The sequence below is a fragment of the Dermochelys coriacea genome, chromosome 1 (assembly GCF_009764565.3).
Source record: "Dermochelys coriacea isolate rDerCor1 chromosome 1, rDerCor1.pri.v4, whole genome shotgun sequence".
NCBI classification, from domain to species: domain Eukaryota; kingdom Metazoa; phylum Chordata; order Testudines; family Dermochelyidae; genus Dermochelys; species Dermochelys coriacea.
The window spans coordinates 265266839-265285449 of record NC_050068.2 but is presented as its reverse complement, the minus strand read 5'-3'; the positions used below and the strand labels follow the sequence as shown (position 1 = coordinate 265285449).

General features: G+C 41.4%; 1 protein-coding gene across 1 annotated transcript in view; it reads right to left on the bottom strand.

The window, feature by feature from the left end:
* Positions 1-18611, bottom strand: part of AGBL3 (AGBL carboxypeptidase 3) — an 85002-nt gene extending 66391 nt beyond the window's left edge. Inside the window, 4 exon segments of the mRNA XM_043491308.1 lie at positions 12214-12396; positions 13795-13855; positions 16822-16924; positions 18586-18611. Coding sequence (XP_043347243.1) covers positions 12214-12396; positions 13795-13855; positions 16822-16908 — 331 coding nt within the window. The 5' untranslated portion in view covers positions 16909-16924; positions 18586-18611.

The window sequence follows — 18611 nt, the reverse complement described above, 5'->3', positions numbered from 1 at the left end:
GCTGGTTTTCTCTCAGTTAGAACCTTCCACCGAAGTACAAATGCTGGTTTCCTTTGTCTTCCTATGTGAAAGATCATTGCTAAGCAGGTTTCTCACTTATATTCAGTTCCTACAGACTTCAGTTCCCACAGACTTCACTTGGTTGAAGGACTCATCTTTCTCATCTTGCAAGAACTCTGGCCCCTTCTGTCTATCCAGTGATGGATGCCAAGATGGCTTTTTTTCTCTCCTTATATCTTCCCAAACTCACTCTTTTGTCTCAAGATTCAGGAAGACCTCATGCTGTTCTTCCTTCCTGTGGGCTTCCCACCCCCACTGCTGACTGGTACGTAAATGGGGCTTCCACTATTTTTGGTCACATCTTGCTTAATTTCATTAGAGACAGGTAGATACAATAAAACCTGCCAAGAGCTACCACTCATGGGAGTTAGCAAAAGTGGTCACTTGTAAGAGGTGGTCTCTCTTCAAAGGTTTGTACACCAGAGAGTGATGGTATTCCGTGACCTCTGCAGGTAATCGCTCATGACAGGTGGTCTTTTTTTAGAGGTGGTCTTTAAAGCAGGTTTTACTGTAGCTGCCTTTCCTCCTGTCTAGGAGAAAATCTGTTTCTCCTTTTGTTGGGTCACAGACTTTAAAGTATAATATCAGTGAGTATTCATAATTCCTCACATAGTGTTAACACATACATTTTACAATTATTTGCATCACCAATGTGTTATTGGTTATCATAATAGACCTTACTTGATACACTTTTATAATACAGCAATATCACATACAATCAGCTGATTCAATTACTTATCAATTGATGTTCAGACCCCCGCAAGAGGCTCTCTTCCCTACTCGTTAGATTGATGGCTTTGTTTACCTTTTTTGTAAATGTACCTTCATTGTCTGTGCCAGATGACCAGACAGCTCAGACAAACAAATACACATTCATTTGCCCAAGGCAGACTGTGCTTATGCATTGCTTGCCAAACTAAATTTAAGAACTTAATTCTAGCACATATTCATAACTCTTTGTACACACCTTGTACATACATCACACAAGAATATGCATGATCAGTGAATTATTTGTTTTCCAATTATATCTTATATGACCCTTTTTGGATACAGAGTCTGACAAGAGTGTTAGGTGTAGTGAGTATGTCAAGTATGACAAGTTGCTGACACAAAGAGTGAACCACAAATGGGCATCTGTGTCAAAGTGGGTTACTTTAAAAAAAAAGATGAGTGGATAGGGAAAGAGGAGAAAGAAACATAGGTGATGAAGCTCTACTGGCCATAGTGGCTGTTTGACCAAAACCAACAGATAAGTGACTATCTTAACTCAAAGGACAACGGGTGTTGCAGAAAGAAAAATGGAAATCCACATGGTCCAGAAATGTATATAGCTTGTTAAAGGTATGGATAAATTTATACATGATGACTGTTTGCTAGGATTATTTAACTTGTAAAGAAAAGTCAACAAGACTGGAGTATTCAAACTATGAAGGACACATTGAAAGTGTAGCTGTCCTTCCTTTTTATCCTACCCTAGGATAAAAGAACAGAGTAGTCAACTGATTAAATTAAAGGGCAATAAATTTGGACCACAGTTTTACTACCCATGAATAATTCTCACTCACAATTCGAAATAAAAACAAGTATTGGGTGGGGGGGTGTATTATTCTCTGGTAAAACTTATTTTCTACATTCCTATACTACTCCTGGTAATGCTAGTGACTGGAACTCTATCAATTGATAAATTTCAGAGTAGCAGCCATGTTAGTCTGTATTCGCAAAAAGAAAAGGAGGACTTGTGGCACCTTAGAGACTAACAAATTTATTTAAGCATAAGCTTTTGTGAGCTACAGCTCACTTCATCGGATGCATTCAATGGAAAATACAGTGGAGAGATTTATATACACAGAGAACATGAAACAATGTGTATTACCATACACACTGTAATCAGAGTGATCACTTAAGGTGAGCTATTACCAGGAGGAGAGCGTGGGGGAAAAAACCTTTTGTAGTGATAATCAAGGTGGGCCATTTCCAGCAGTTGACAAGAACATCTGAGTAACAGTGTGTGTGTGTGTGTGTGTGTGCGTGTGTGGAGAGAGATAAACATGGGGAAATAGTTTTACTTTGTGTAATGACCCATCCACTCCCAGTCTCTATTCAAGTCTAAGTTAATTGTATCCAGTTTGCAAATTAATTCCAATTCAGCAGTCTCTCGTTGGAGTCTGTTTCTGAAGTTTTTTTGTTGAAGTATTGCCACTTTTAGGTCTGTAATCGAGTGACCAGAGAGATTAAAGTGTTCTCCAAGTGGTTTTTGAATGTTATAATTCTTGACGTCTGATTTGTGTCCATTTATTCTTTTACGTAGAGACTGTCCAGTTTGACCAAGGTACATGGCAGAGGGGCATTGCTGGCACATGATAGCATATATCACACCTCTGATGGCATGGCTGATGTGATTAGGCCCTATATTGGTGTCCCCTCAATAGATATGTGGACACAGTTGGCAACTGGCTTTGTTGCAAGGATAGGTTCCTGGGTTAGTGGTTCTGTTGTGTGGTGTGTGGTTGCTGGTGAGTATTTGCTTCAGGTTGGGGAGCTGTCTGTAAGCAAGGACTGGCCTGTCTCCCAAGATCTGTGAGAGTGATGGATCGTCCTTAGGGATAGGTTGTAGATCCTTGATGATGCATTGGAGAGGTTTTAAAGTTGGGGCCTGAAGGTGATGGCTAGTGGCGTTCTGTTATTTTCTTTGTTGGGCCTGTTCTGTAGTAGGTGACTTCTGGGTACTCTTCTGGCTCTGACAATCTGTTTCTTCATTTCAGTAGGTGGGTACTGTAGTTGTAAGAATGCTGGATAGAGATCTTGTAGGTGTTTGTCTGTCTGAGGGGTTGGAGCAAATGCGGTTGTATCATAGAACTTGACTGTAGACAATGGATCGTGTGGTGTGGTCTGGATGAAAGCTGGAGGCATGTAGGTAGGAATAGCGGTCAGTAGGTTTCCGGTATAGGGTGGTGTTTATGTGACCATCGCTTATTAGCACCGCAGTGTCCAGGAAGTAGATCTCTTGTGTGGACTGGTCCAGGCTGAGGTTGATGGTGGGATGGAAATTGTTGAAATCATGGTGGCATTCCTCCAGGGCTTCTTTTCCATGGGTCCAGATGATGAAGATGTCATCAGTGTAGCGCAAGTAGAGTACGGGCATTAGGGGATGAGAGCTGAGGAAGCGTTGTTCTAAGTCACCCATAAAAATGTTGGCATACTGTGGGGCCATGCGGGTACCCATAGTAGTGCTGCTGATTTGAAGGTATACATTGTCCCCAAATGTGAAATAGTTATGGGTGAGGACAAAGTCACAAAGTTCAGCCACCAAGTTAGCCATGACATTATCAGGGATACTGTTCCTGACGACTTGTTGTCCATCTTTGTGTGGAATGTTGGTGTAGAGGGCCTCTACATCCATAGTGGCCAGGATGGTATTTTCAGGAAGATCACTGATGAATTGTAGTTTCCTCAGGAAGTTAGTGGAGTCTCAAAGATAGTTGGGAGTGCTGGTAGCATAGGGCCTGAGGAGGGAGTTTACATAGCCAGACAATCCTGCTGTCAGGGTGCCAATGCCTGAGATGATGGGGCGTCCAGGATTTCCAGGTTTATGGATCTTGGGTAGCAGATAGAATACCCCAGGTCGGGGTTCCAGGGGTGTGTCTGTGCGGATTTGTTCATGTGCTTTTTCAGGGAGTTTCTTGAGCACACACCACACAACAGAACCACTAACCCAGGAACCTAGCCTTGCAACAAAGCCCGTTGCCAACTCTGTCCACATATCTATTCAGGGGACACCATCACAGGGCCTCATCACATCAGCCACACTATCAGAGGCTCGTTCACCTGCGCATTTACCAAAGTGATACATGTCATCATGTGCCAGCAATGCCCCTCTGCCATGTACATTGGTCAAACTGGACAGTCTCTATGTAAAAGAAGAAATGGACACAAATCAGACATCAAGATTTATAACATTCAAAAACCAGTTGGAGAACACTTCAATCTCTCTGGTCACTCGATTACAGACCTAAAAGTGGCAATTCTTCAACAAAAAAACTTCAGAAACAGACTCCAACGAGAGACTGCTGAATTGGAATTAATTTGCAAACTGGATACAATTAACTTAGGCTTGAATAGAGACTGGGAGTGGATGGGTCATTACACAAAGTAAAACTATTTCCCCATGTTTATTCCCACCCACCCCCTCCGCCCCCCACTGTTCCTCAGATGTTCTTGTCAACTGCTGGAAATGGCCCACCTTCATTATCACTACAAAAGGTCGTCCCCCCCCCCCCGGCCGCTCTCCTGCTGGTAATAGCTCACCTTAATTGATATATGTCACAGTTGTTAACACTCTGGATCTTTGCTTAGGACATTACTAGAGCTCTCAGCCCATAAAACAGTTTGTAAGGCTGTGGCTAGAAGCTCCAGTTACAGCTATCTGCACATTCACACGAAGGGTGAAAGCAAAAAATAAAACAAGCCCCACAGAATCAGACGTACAACTTCCATTATTGATAATGGGAGACTGCACAACTAATTCTCTTTCTTATATTGAGTGGACAGTTTTAACAAAGTGCTGTATCAAACTAATCATAGAATCATAGAATCATAGAATATCAGGGTTGGAAGGGACCCCAGAAGGTCATCTAGTCCAACCCCCTGCTCAAAGCAGGACCAAGTCCCAGTTAAATCATCCTAGCCATGGCTTTGTCAAGCCTGACCTTAAAAACCTCTAAGGAAGGAGATTCTACCACCTCCCTAGGTAGCGCATTCCAGTGTTTCACCACCCTCTTAGTGAAAAAGTTTTTCCTAATATCCAATCTAAACCTCCCCCATTGCAACTTGAGACCATTACTCCTCGTTCTGTCATCTGCTACCATTGAGAACAGTCTAGAGCCATCCTCTTTGAAACCCCCTTTCAGGTAGTTGAAAGCAGCTATCAAATCCCCCCTCATTCTTCTCTTCTGCAGACTAAACAATCCCAGCTCCCTCAGCCTCTCCTCATAAGTCATGTGCTCTAGACCCCTAATCATTTTTGTTGCCCTTCGCTGTACTCTTTCCAATTTATCCACATCCTTCTTGTAGTGTGGGGCCCAAAACTGGACACAGTACTCCAGATGAGGCCTCACCAGTGTCGAATAGAGGGGAACGATCACGTCCCTCGATCTGCTCGCTATGCCCCTACTTATACATCCCAAAATGCCATTGGCCTTCTTGGCAACAAGGGCACACTGCTGACTCATATCCAGCTTCTCGTCCACTGTCACCCCTAGGTCCTTTTCCGCAGAACTGCTGCCGAGCCATTCGGTCCCTAGTCTGTAGCGGTGCATTGGATTCTTCCATCCTAAGTGCAGGACCCTGCACTTATCCTTATTGAACCTCATTAGATTTCTTTTGGCCCAATCCTCCAATTTGTCTAGGTCCTTCTGTATCCTATCCCTCCCCTCCAGCGTATCTACCACTCCTCCCAGTTTAGTATCATCCGCAAATTTGCTGAGAGTGCAATCCACACCATCCTCCAGATCATTTATGAAGATATTGAACAAAACGGGCCCCAGGACCGACCCCTGGGGCACTCCACTTGACACCGGCTGCCAACTAGACATGGAGCCATTGATCACTACCCGTTGAGCCCGACAATCTAGCCAGCTTTCTACCCACCTTATAGTGCATTCATCCAGCCCTACTTCTTTAACTTGCTGACAAGAATGCTGTGGGAGACCGTGTCAAAAGCTTTGCTAAAGTCAAGAAACAATACATCCACTGCTTTCCCTTCATCCACAGAACCAGTAATCTCATCATAAAAGGCGATTAGATTAGTCAGGCATGACCTTCCCTTGGTGAATCCATGCTGACTGTTCCTGATCACTTTCCTCTCCTCTAAGTGCTTCAGGATTGATTCTTTGAGGACCTGCTCCATGATTTTTCCAGGGACTGAGGTGAGGCTGACTGGCCTGTAGTTCCCAGGATCCTCCTTCTTCCCTTTTTTAAAGATGGGCACTACATTAGCCTTTTTCCAGTCATCCAGGACTTCCCCCGTTCGCCACGAGTTTTCAAAGATAATGGCCAAGGGCTCTGCAATCACAGCCGCCAATTCCTTCAGCACTCTCGGATGCAATTCGTCCGGCCCCATGGACTTGTGCACGTCCAGCTTTTCTAAATAGTCCCTAACCACCTCTATCTCTACAGAGATAGATAGAGATAATGATCATGCCTCCTCCATCATACCATGGGCCAGGCATATAGATACAAAGGTGTTCATCTGTACATTTTAAATTTTAAAAAGTGTTTATATATTTGAAATATTAGGTTCTCACCTCTTCTTCGGTCAAGGACAAAGGCAAGAACTGGAGTTGTATGAAAAGAGATGTCACATATCTATAATATGGGCTGCAGATTTTTTCCTCCCCTAAGGAAGGGGGAGCAGAAAATTTTTTGCTATGGAGAAGGCAAGCAAATTTGGGATCCTAGAGAAAAGTAAGAGACATTAAACATGTTTTGCTGCAAAGTTCACCTTTAAACCATTAATCAAGAAGTGAAAGTCTCCATTATTCCCATTACTAGTAATCTTCTGAGTGATCCAGTTTCTGTAATAATTTCCAAAAATAATGTGATTTTAATTTAACTCCTTTTCCTCCCCTGCAGTTAATGTATATTAAAAAGGGGGTTGATAGGATGTGAGGGAGAGAGATTCCTGGGGGAATTCTGCATCACTGCGCATGTGCAGAATTCATGTCCCTCACAGATTTATTTGCTTCCCCACAGAAAAATGACTTCTGATGAAGAAGCAAAGGGAAGCCTCAAGAGTGGTCATGTGCCCCTCCCCAGCAGCACAGGCAGCTCAGTTTGGGCTCCTGGAGCAGCAGTAGAGACATAAATCACTGCCAGTGGGGGGGAGGGGGCTGGCCAGTCTTGTGTATGATAAAGAAAGACACTGTGTCCCTCTCACATCTATTGTGGCATGCTTGGCATGGAGGGGCAGGGCTTTGGGTTGTTTCTGACGAAGTAGGGGTGGGGCAGTCTTTGTCCCCTCAGGCAGAGCAGAGTGTAGCAGCCTGTCTGCTTAGTAAATTGTTCCCATTGTCTTTGTGAATCCCCCAGGAGCATAAAACATGCCTTTACATTGCCAAAGTGGTGTAAAGGAGTCTTATTTTAAAGGACAGTATGGCTTATAAATGCTTATGGTACTTTAATTATTAGAACTGGTCTACATTTTAGACTGAAAACATTTCCTGTCAAAATAAGCTCCATGAACTGTTTGCTACTGACCTTTCTGGAGATGGTCAGTAGCCAATATAAATTGTGAGTTTGATTCCCCACCTCTCACTTGCTCTTCAGTTGCCTGTAATGTAACACTGAGCATATGACTGCATATATTTGTTGACTAATAATTAGAAATAAAGGGTCAAACCTAGCTACATTACTATTAGACAAAGGAGGTTTGGGTATTTCCTCCAATGCTCCCCACTCCCATTCTCCATCCATTGTATTGTAATTTAAATAAATTACCAAAATAATTTAAACCAGCATGATTATATTGTGTTATTTTGACACACAAAATATGCAGAATTTTAAAATATTTGTGCACAGAATTTTTATTTTTTTGGTGCAGAATTCCCCCAGGAGTAGAAAGAGAGCGGGTATATTGGATGACTACTAAAAGAGAAGCTGTTCTTGTGAAATTTAGTATCAAGTATTACTTCAAATGCCTTTTCAGTTTAATCAACCATTCTTCCCATGAATGTGCACAACAGTGACTTAGATACAATAAACAAACTCTCTGTTGCGTCTGAATTACAAGTAACTGAAACTACTGCTTGTAAAAGAACTTTTGTGGTCTGATTTTCCTCTACCTTACCCTAGTTGTACATTGGTGCAACTCTATTGGCTTTAGTGGAATTACTCTTGACTTACAGTGGTGTAACTGAAATGAGAATTGAGCACTCTAAATTCAGGCTATAGTTAATCAGTACTGGCTGCAGAGAACAAATAGTATAGAAATCTATCTTGTGACTCATGGCTATATATCATCATCATTAATCTGATCTTGTAAATGAAAACCAGGTTGAAAAATTTCAGGTCTCTGGTACAATTCCACTGTTGTGGCATGATCCTACATTATTACCATGGTTAAGAATTTTTATTTTTAACAAATCAATATAGGGATAATGAGAGGTATTAGACAGACAGCCCTGAAAGCTGAAATCCTTATTTACAATGCTAACTTTTGCCTTGCCAACATGCCTTAAAAAGTGATCTGCAAAGGAAAAAAAAAGTGCCTTGTGCCATTTATTCCTTCTTTATGATGTATATAGGAGACCAAATTATTAACAACAACAAAAAAGTAAAAGAACCAGAAAAAGGCCACCATTGCTAAACAACAGTGTAAAGAGGCAGTTAAAGGAAAAAAAGGCATCCTTTAAAAATTGGAAGTCAAACCTAGTGAGGAAAATAGAAAAGACTATAAACTTTGGCAAGTCAAGTGTGAAGGTACAATTAGGCAGGTCAAGAAAGAATCTGAACAGCAACTGTTTAAAAACACAAAAACTAACAGCAATTTTTTTTTAACTACATCAGAAGCAGGAAGCCTGACAAAGTATCAGTGTGTCCATTGGATAATCAAGGTGGTGAAGGAACACTCAAGGAAGAAAAGGCCATTGTGGAGAAGCTAAATAAATTATTTGCATCAGTCTTAACTGCAAAGGATGTGAGGGAGATTTCTACACCTGAGACATTCTTTTTAGATGACAAATCTGAGGAGCATTCTCAGATTGACGTGTCAAAAGAGGAGATTTTGGAACAAATTGATAAATTAGACACTAATAGTCATGAGGACAAGATGGTATTCATCCAAAAGTTCTGAAGGTACTCAAATATGAAATTGCAGAACGATTAACTGTGGCATGTAATCTATTGCTTAAATCAGCCTCTGTACCAGATGACTGGCAGATAGCTAAAGTAATGCCAATTTTTGAAAAAAGGCTCCAGAGGCAAATCTGGCAATTACAGGTCATTAAATTTAACTTCAGTACCAGGCAAACTGGTTGAAAAAATAATGAAGAACAGAATTATCAGACTCCCAGATGAACATGATTTGTTAGAGAATGTGCAGCACCAGTCAAAAACTCTAACACAGTGGTTCCCAAACTTGTTCCGCCGCTTGTGCAGGGAAATCCTTCAGCCCGCGCCGCTTCCAGCAGCTCCCATTGGCCTGGAGCAGCGAACCGCGGCTACTGGGAGCAGCAATCAGCCAAACGTGCGGACATTGAAGGTAAACAAACCAGCCCGGCCTGCCAGGGGCTTTCCCTGCACAAGTGGTGGAACAAGTTTGGGAACCACTGCTCTAACAGAATGTTTGGAACCATTAGGAAAGGGACAGATAATAAGACAGAAAATATCATAATGCCACTATATAAATCACTGGTATGCTTACATCTTAAATACAGTGTGCAATTCTGGTCTCCCTATTTCAAAAAGATATAATTGGAAAAAGAGAAGTGCAACAAAAATGATTAGGGTTATTGAACAACTTCCATATGAGGAAAGATTAAAAGACGAGGACTGTTCAGCTTAGAAAAGAGATGACTGAGAGGGGACATGATAGAGGTCTATGAAATCAAGAACAGTGTGGAGAAAATGAATATGGAAGTGTTATTTACCGTTTCACACAGCACATGAATTGGGTACCCATTGACATAAATAGGTAGCAGGTTTAAAACGTACACAAGGAAGAACTTCTTCACACAACGCACAATCAGCCTGTGGAACTCGTTGCCAGGGGAAGCTGTGAAGGCTGAAAGTATAACTGGGTTCAAGAAAGAATTAGATAAGTTCATGGAGAATAGGTCCAACGATGGCTATTAGCCAAGACGGTCAGGGATGCAACCTTATACTCTGGGTGTCCCTAAATCTCTGACTGCCAGAAGCTGGGAGTGGACAATAAGAGATGGATCACTCTATAATTGCCCTGTTTTGGTTATTCCCTCTAAAGCATCTGGCACTGGTCACTGTGGGAAGACAGGATACTGGGCTAGATGGACCACTGATCTAAGCCAGTATGGCCATTCTTATGTTCTTATGACCTGGAAGATTTTTTATATAAAAAATTAATAAGTAAGGTTTCTTCCTGCTTGTTTTTTACGTTAGAAATGTTTATCCACTGGAAGATGCTGTTGTGACGAGGAGTCAGATGGAAGGGAGACAGGAAAGAGGAACGGTAGTGATACTCTTCCAAGGTCTGACCACAAAATAAGCCCCACCCACCTATCACTCACATTTGATTGTGCAGATGTTCAAACTATGATCACGCATGCTCTCTGAACTCCTTGGCTCAGCTCCCTCTCAGTAAGGTCCAAATACAACCATGATTCTGCTTGGCTTCTGGTGATGCCAGCTTGTATTTTGAGCTTGATTCCCGCTGGTTTGAGTTCAGCTAACTTGCTGGGGTACCTGTAAGGCTCTTTGGGATTAGCTCATTCTTGACTAGGGACAGGAAAAAATGGCAGTACTCTTCTGAGGCCACGTGCTCCCGGTGCCAAAATAAACTGTTATTCGCAGTATTGTGCAGCTCTTCATAATATGATATTCCCTCTCCTTTTATACATACTTTGATGAGCAGCAAGTTAATAATGTTGACATTTAAAGTATTATCTTTGGGCATCTGAGTTAGCACACATTGAGATGAATGGGTTATGCCTCTTGGAATTATTATTTTGGATTCTGCAAATTTAGGCAGATTTCATTGAATCACTTAGCCTCAAAAACATGACACAAGTGTACCTCCACAAACAAAACAGTTAGAGACTTACATTTGCTTTTTAAATTAAAATTTATGATTCTGGAAAACAAGCAGGCAGCATGAAAAATGTGCTGTACCATGCTGTATCACACTCTACCACCATTTACCAGAAGAATTGGAGTCCTGTTCATGACTGAAAAACTAGTGAAGTTATAACACCACTAGAGACAAGAGAATGAAAACTGGGAAAATATTTTTAGTAATATTGTTTAAAACATTACTTTTTGTTTGGTTTTGACACCTATTTATCTCTCATTTCTAATGAGCACTTGGGAGAAACATAGCTTTTGTTAAAGAGTGAACATCCTCATCCCTTCAATTAAATTGTGAAGGCTCAAAATATACAATCATGGGATCCTCAAGAAAATCTTGAGGATTTTAACCCAGGGAAGATCAGACTTGATTTTTCTTGCACACACACAAACTTCCAAAATGTCATCTATCATAAAAAAGTAAAATGGGGCATAAATCTAATTTTTAAAATATCTTTTGAAGGTCTCCTTTAACTCTGACCCTCAGAACCAAGTCTAGAATGAAGTTCAGACACTTTCCTTTGTTCTAGATATTCTCTTGTAAACATGTACTCTTGCAAACCTGCTGTACAAAGAGAAGACTCCATTCTCTCAACATCCCCAGTGGCACCCCACTCATTTCATTTTCTGGTGTGCTTTTTGTTCTCCCTGAACAGACTTACTCAAGGCTGATCTTAGGTGTCAAGACAGATGCTGACTATATTAAAATCCACATGAACAGCAATTTGATAATTACATTTTTATAATACAATTGTTTGAACATGTGAAATGACACACTCTCTGCATAAGAGAGACAAGGTGGGTGAGGTATTATCTTTTATTGGCCCAACTTCTGTTGGTGAGAGAGACAAACTTTTGAGCTTCCACGGAGCTCTTCTTCATCTCTCTGAAAGCTCAAAAGAAGTTGGTCTAATAAAAGATAATACCTCACCCACCTTGTCACTCCAATATCCTGGGACGAACACAACTACAATAACACTAGATTATCTGTATGACTGTTTTCAAAAATATAATTTTGTTTATATGCTCAATTTTGACAAGTGTGTCCCTACTAAGTGGGTGATGGAAACCCAATCCTATACTATTGAAGTCAGCAGGAGTTTGATCAGTGACTTTAAGGGGAACAGAATCAGGGCCATCAACAGTTCAATCTCATCTCAGAAATGCACATGATCTCCACTGATTGCTCCCAAACCACAATGAATTTTATCAGTAAAGCACAGAGACTGGCAAGAAAAGTTCTTAATAGTGTCCCAATAGCTTTGATAAAGATTCATTTATAAAAAATTATGAAGAGTTAAGTATTAATATTATTATTGACCAATATTTAGGACTTACCAATGTGCTCAATTCTATCCCTGATGACCTCACATTGGTGTGGCCAACGTATTAAGCTCAGGTGACGTGCAGGAGATATGCTATAAAGATTGCGAGGCTCACGAAGCCGGGGTACCCATCTCCCAGAGTTATATGCCAAGACAATCTGTTTTGTCCATGGGAAAAGCTGATCACAAATGGAATCTATGTGAAAATGAAAAAATACACTAGTCTCTTCAGTCCTTCAAGTGACAGCATGCAAAGCCAATTGGTCTGAAACTAATGGATAATCCAGTACTGCAAACTGGTTTCATGAATTTACTGTCATCCCACTGAAAAAAAGATCAATGCTGCATGCTATAAATCACCCTGAATTTAAAAAGCTGAGTTAAATGGACATTGGATTACATCTATCACAAAATATATCAAGCACTCTGCTATAAGTAATAAATAGGATAAATATTTCAAGCCAGGACCTTTCATTTGAGTCTTTGTAGATACGTATTAGCAGCTTTTAATAGAGTTAGAAAGGATTTGTTTCATGTAATCTGGAGCAAGTCTCTTAGTTATATTTGTAAGGGGGGGTTGAATGCAAGAGGAACCGGGGCATAACCAGAATTTTCCTAAGGAGGGGGGGCCCAGGTAAGGTCACGTGCCAAGTAACAGAGGTTACATTCTGAGATGTTCACATCTGTGTATAGGGTTCCTTACCTTCATACTGCTGCATGGCACATGTATGTCCTCACTAAGTCGCCATCTCTCCTTCTGGAGAGGGCCCGGAAGAGGTAGAGGAAGTAGCATGAGGAGATTGCAATCCAGGGTTCTAGGAAATGGGAAGTTGGGTCTGGGGTGGGAAGGGAGGTGGATGAGGAGTTCTGGCCAGTCTCTCTCACCTGGGTCCAAATGTTGGACCCAGGGAAGAAGCAGTAAATGAAGCTGTCAGCAACTGGCCAGAGCAGGGGCAGGAGCACCTCCGGAATGCCACAGACCCTGAAAATAAGGTTGCCATCTCCTCATGCTGCCTCCTCCATCTCTTCCACTTCTGGGCCCACTCTGGAAGGAGAAACAGCTGTTTGGCAAGGACTTCCACAGGAATTTGTTGTAACACCTGTGACCAAGGATGAGTTGGGTCCTGGGCTCATAGATCCCTCTCTCATTGCACCCCTGGAGGAAATTTTATCTTTTCAAAGTGTTTAGTTTGTCCTGGTTTACTACTTTCTCTGGGTCTGCTTTGTCTCAGTACAACAAATAGAGACTGGGGTAATGCCTTTTCATCTCTGGGGATCTGGGTTCAAATCTAGATTATGTCTAAAGCACGTGGAAAAGAAATTAGTTTAGCTATCCCATTTTCATTCCTAGTGGATAAATGTTCACATCCTGAAGCCACCACAAATTTGGCAAGATCAATAGTTTCTGATCAAAGGAATGCAGCAACTTCTGAGTGAGGTGCATTAGCTGAACAACTGAGTGAGGAAGCATACATAGCTTTTGCTCAGACTACACTTGGCTCTCTTGTCACTCACATGAGCACTAACATCCCTTCTCATCCTCCCTTGTGACTTTGCAGTGAAAGTGTATGGGAATAAATGGAAGGGTTCTAACCTGTGAAAAATGCACACTGCTCAAGTTCTTCTGCCACAAATGGGTTAAAGGGATCTTCATCCTAAAAATAAGACAACAGGATAGTCTCCTCTTGTTTCTTTTTAACCAAAAGGAAGCAGCAATAGCATCTGTCCTGGTACATGTTCTAGAAGGATAAGGGGTTTTCAACAGTGAGATTACTCACTTGTTCATTATTATTATGAAAACACTATATCATAATGAAAACATTTCAGTGGTGGCGGAGAGGAGGACATGCCACTAAGGGAATGAGTTTCAACAAACATTGCAAATATGAGGAACTGACCACTCTCTGCATAACTGATCAGCTTCCATTTGGTCAATTACCTTGACAAATGAGCATGACTAAATATATTTTGCAGGAAATCTGAACAGAGCAGATGCCAACTCCAACCAGCCAGATAAACTATAGGAGACTAGAAGGCTCAGAGGATTGGTAAAAGGATATTTAGTCTTCTCTCTTTGTTAACCAATCTGAAGTTACAGTTATAGCAGAAGTAACTGAAAGTTGTTAGGTTTCAGAATAGCAGCTGTGTTAGTCTGTATCCGCAAAAAGAAAAGGAGTACTTGTGGCACCTTAGAGACTAACAAATTTATTGGAGCATGAGCTTTCGTGAGCTACAGCTCAAAAATCAATAACAAAAAGTTGTTATTAATGGCTGTTCAGAGGTCTATGAAAAATGAGTTTGACAAGAGTCTATATCACAAAAATTCCCAGTTCCACACTTGGCACTTTTGTTGCCAGTTTCAGTAGAGAGACCAATGTTTAAAAAAGCCATAGAGAGGAAATTACTGTCTTGACCCTAAAGGTGATTTTGCCAGGTCAAGGTTGGAACACGCTGGCAAGGCAATATGAAGGAGCATGAACTGCTGAGGCTGCTGCCTGTCCTGTATATTTTCACTTCATACAGTACTTAGTCTATAGGGCTGTCATAATGGCACCCCTACAATTAATATCACATTCATGTAAAAAAACCACCTTCCTTCCTGAAATACCTTGGAACATTTCTAACTCCAAAACTGTTTCACAACTGCAGCTGGAAATTCTGATTTATTTGTGGACACTATTTACATTAATATTTTAAATATTGTTATGAGCTGAGTTAAACCCTACTATGGAATGAGATAAAATCTCATTGAAATTAATAAGTGTGAACATGCCCTTCATTTAAAATATCTGTAAGGAACAGATAAGGGGTGACACCCAAAACAAGGCATAATGGAGTTTGCAGAGAAATAGCACCATGTGGGCAGAGTATTCCACTCACTAGCTATTGCATGTGGTGAAAAAGACAAGCTGTAGTGCAGACAAGAAACTGAGAAAGACTCAGAGGCAGAGCAAGAAAGCCAAGCATCAGCTTATGGCCCTGGCAGAAGGCTAGCAAAAGATTTTGGGGTGGGAATGCTGGCAGAATGAAGCTTAGGCCTGGAAGCTCAGAAACTACTACTTTTTGTTTTAGTTCCTCCTGCCTTTGCAGAAGAACTTTGCACATTCCTTGAAAATAAACAAGACTGTATCAAAGAAAATACCAGACTATCATCAATTTGTACTCCCAACTGGAACAACCTACAAGGTCCCGAACTTTGACTAGCTGCTTGGATCAAAAAGTAACAATACATGGTTTCTGAAAATTTACCTAGAACAGAAGAATATGATGACAAGATTTTCAGAAATGACTAAATGTGTTTCAATTTTTGGATGCCTACTGGAAACACCTTATAGGGCTTGATTTTCAGATGATTGGTGCTGAGCACTTTTCAAAAATCAGGTTCCTTTACTGTGTCTCAAGTTAGGCACCTGAAAAGTGAGACATGCAAAATCAGTAGTCACTTTAACATCTCAACAATCCCAAAGCATTACTATTGGGTTAACCCAGCAGCAACCTAGTAGTGTTAGTTCTCTGCATTGGCATTGGAGTCCTTGCTTTGAGTCCCTGTCATGCTTTCTCAGACAGGGGGCTAGAAATACTCTGGAGAAGTGAATTCACAGTCCCCACCCCCAGGGAGAGCAGGGTAGGAGGAAGGGTGTTACATTACTCAACAATGTAAAACCATACTGTTCTGAACCGTATCAGTGGTGAGCTCAAAGGGGGTTCCATTTAGTTCTGTGCTAAATGTGTGGTTTCAAAACTGGGGTCTATGGATCAACAGTGGTCCACAAAACACTTGTTGGTAGCTGTGGAGAGAAGGCTAGTGACATGATTTTGTCTCACCTCTTACTTCTGGCTGCTAAGCCATGTTAAAATAAGTTAAAACTACATCAGTGTTTTCATATTACTTTTCCATGAAAACAACTGATGTAGTTGCCCCAGGGATGTTAATTGCAAATGTGAGAGGAGGTGTGCATGAGACAATGTCTCAAAGATTCAATCCACCCTACAAAAAAGTTTTAGAAAAGCATGGGAAAATATAAGGCATGAGGAAGACGACAAAACTCTGGACTCCCTCAGAGATGAAGAGAAGAGGAAGCAATTACCATCAGCATCGTTACATACATCTCTCGGTTTTGTTGATATGCTATGACATCACTTCACTACATGTTTGCAGTTTGGAAGTAATACAAAAGAATGTTGTATTGGAAAATAGCTGAGAAACCAATCAGACCCCTGTGCAGACTTCAATCCCTGCATAAAGTTAGCTGTAGGACTGGGGACTGTATTTTTACTTTGTGCATTTGATAGCACTCTGTGTATACCCAATGGCACTGGTAAGTTTTCCCTGTTTGAACAGGATAGTGGAGAGAAAAATATTTTAAAAATAGGAAAATATGGTCATAAACCCACACAAACTGACAGGGAAACTCAGGGGAAGGTATAATACCTGAAATTACTTTTAACTCTTTTTTTAAAAAATGGCTAGGTTTCAAGATCACAGGACCTCTTTAAAGTGGGGAACTGGAATCAGATGTCATCAAGTTTGCATAGAAAGCAAATCATATTATATTGATGGGTACATTATAAATAAATAAATAGATACATACAAAAGGACGAAGGCCAAAGGGAGACGTACCGAATTGTATTCATCACTTATTATGCGATTTATCAACTGCTTATCCTTGTCTGAATCTTCTGACATAATCTTCAGAAATGTGAACATTAAATTGTTCTGCAGACTGTGAAATACATTACAATTTCAAAATGACTGTTTTTACACTCTTTCTACAACAAACACTCTTTCTACACAAATAAAGGGGCAGCAAGGGTGGGATTCCTCCTGAAATCTCTGCCTTCTATGAAAACAACGAGGAGTCCTGTGGCACCTCAAAGACTAACAGATTTATTTGGGCATAAGCTTTCGTGGGTAAAAAACCAACTTCTTCAGATGCATGGAGTGAAAATTGCTCTGTAATTGTCACTCAATTTATTTGAAGAAGTGGGTTTTTTACCCATGAAAACTTATGCCCAGATAAATCTGTTCGTCTTTAAGGTGCCACCGGACTCCTCATTTTTGTGGATACAGACTAACACGGCTACCCCTCTGATACTTGCCTTCTATGAAAATATTTCTTTACAGTGACAAACAATTAGGCATTATGCCACCAAGAGAGGTAGTCAAAATGCCATCACTAGCTGCATTCAAGGAAAGATTAAAACAAACACTAGAGGAAGCCATAAAAGGAAACCCTTTGGAATGAGAATGGAATGGATTATAACTAGATCTCTTGGAAGATCTTTGGGATGGTGTTTACATTAACCTTTTCTCTAAAAATTTCCCAATGTTGCTAATACCAGCACAACTCCTGCTGTGATAGCAATGGAGATAAAGCTAGAGGGTGGAACTGGAATATAGGCATCAGCAGACTTCCATGCCAGAGAATTCTCTACTGCACTTTCCTCACAGACCCCTCAATAAAGGGAAGAGATGTGGTTGTAAAAGGCAGATATGCCAGAGCATACTGTGCTCTAACGATTCTGCTGGCCCAAAGAGGGGCACTGCAACAAAGCAGACCTAGGCTGCTCTGACTTACGGCAGGGACTCAGACAGTCCCTGATTGCTTTCAGAAACTGGAGAAAACTGTAAAGATGATACACAGCCATCTTTGCCTCTGCACTGAACAGAACTTAGCTTGGCTGCTGCTCGGAATCATGGCCTCTATTTATTTGATTCTCTTTCCCTGTGAAAAGATTCAGATTTTGCAAATTAGCAGTCAGTTTAAACTGGCATAATTCTTGTTATTTTCACTGTTGCCCCCAGGGTTCTGAACAGCAGCATGAAACAGAACAATTTTCTCTATTTTTCTTGGTTGCTGTTTGGCAAAGTTACCAGCAGAAGTGAAGGCCCTGGAGCAGTGTTCTGCTGCTGAGTAAAATGATTCACGGTTTACCTTTGGAAGGGTTTTTTTTGTTTTTTGCTTTTTGGTGCTAGAAGCTTCAACTTTCAAAAGTGAAATAATAAATTCTGCACAAATTAATAGTTTAGGTCCCAGTGATCCCCAGGGGCATCTGGGCAAGTGCGTTTTTCAGACTCTCTCTACACAACTCAGCAGGTTAACAGGGAGAAGGACGTTCAGGGAGGGGAAGGAGGCTTAATTTTCGCCTCTGAATCTTTGTCCACCTCAGATGCCCTGGCCCGGGCTTTCTTTAGCAGCTGGCCACACGCTGGCTGGCATGTCCCCATATGACACGTCTGACCCTCTCTCAGGAACTGGGGGACGTGCTCCTGGAAGTCCCACCCCATCCTGTCCACGCCCCATTCCACCTCCACAACACCATCCACAGCACCCCCCATTTACACTCACCCCGACAACCCGCCGCACACCCCTCCCCCACTCACCCCGCTATGCAGCCACTCACATCCCC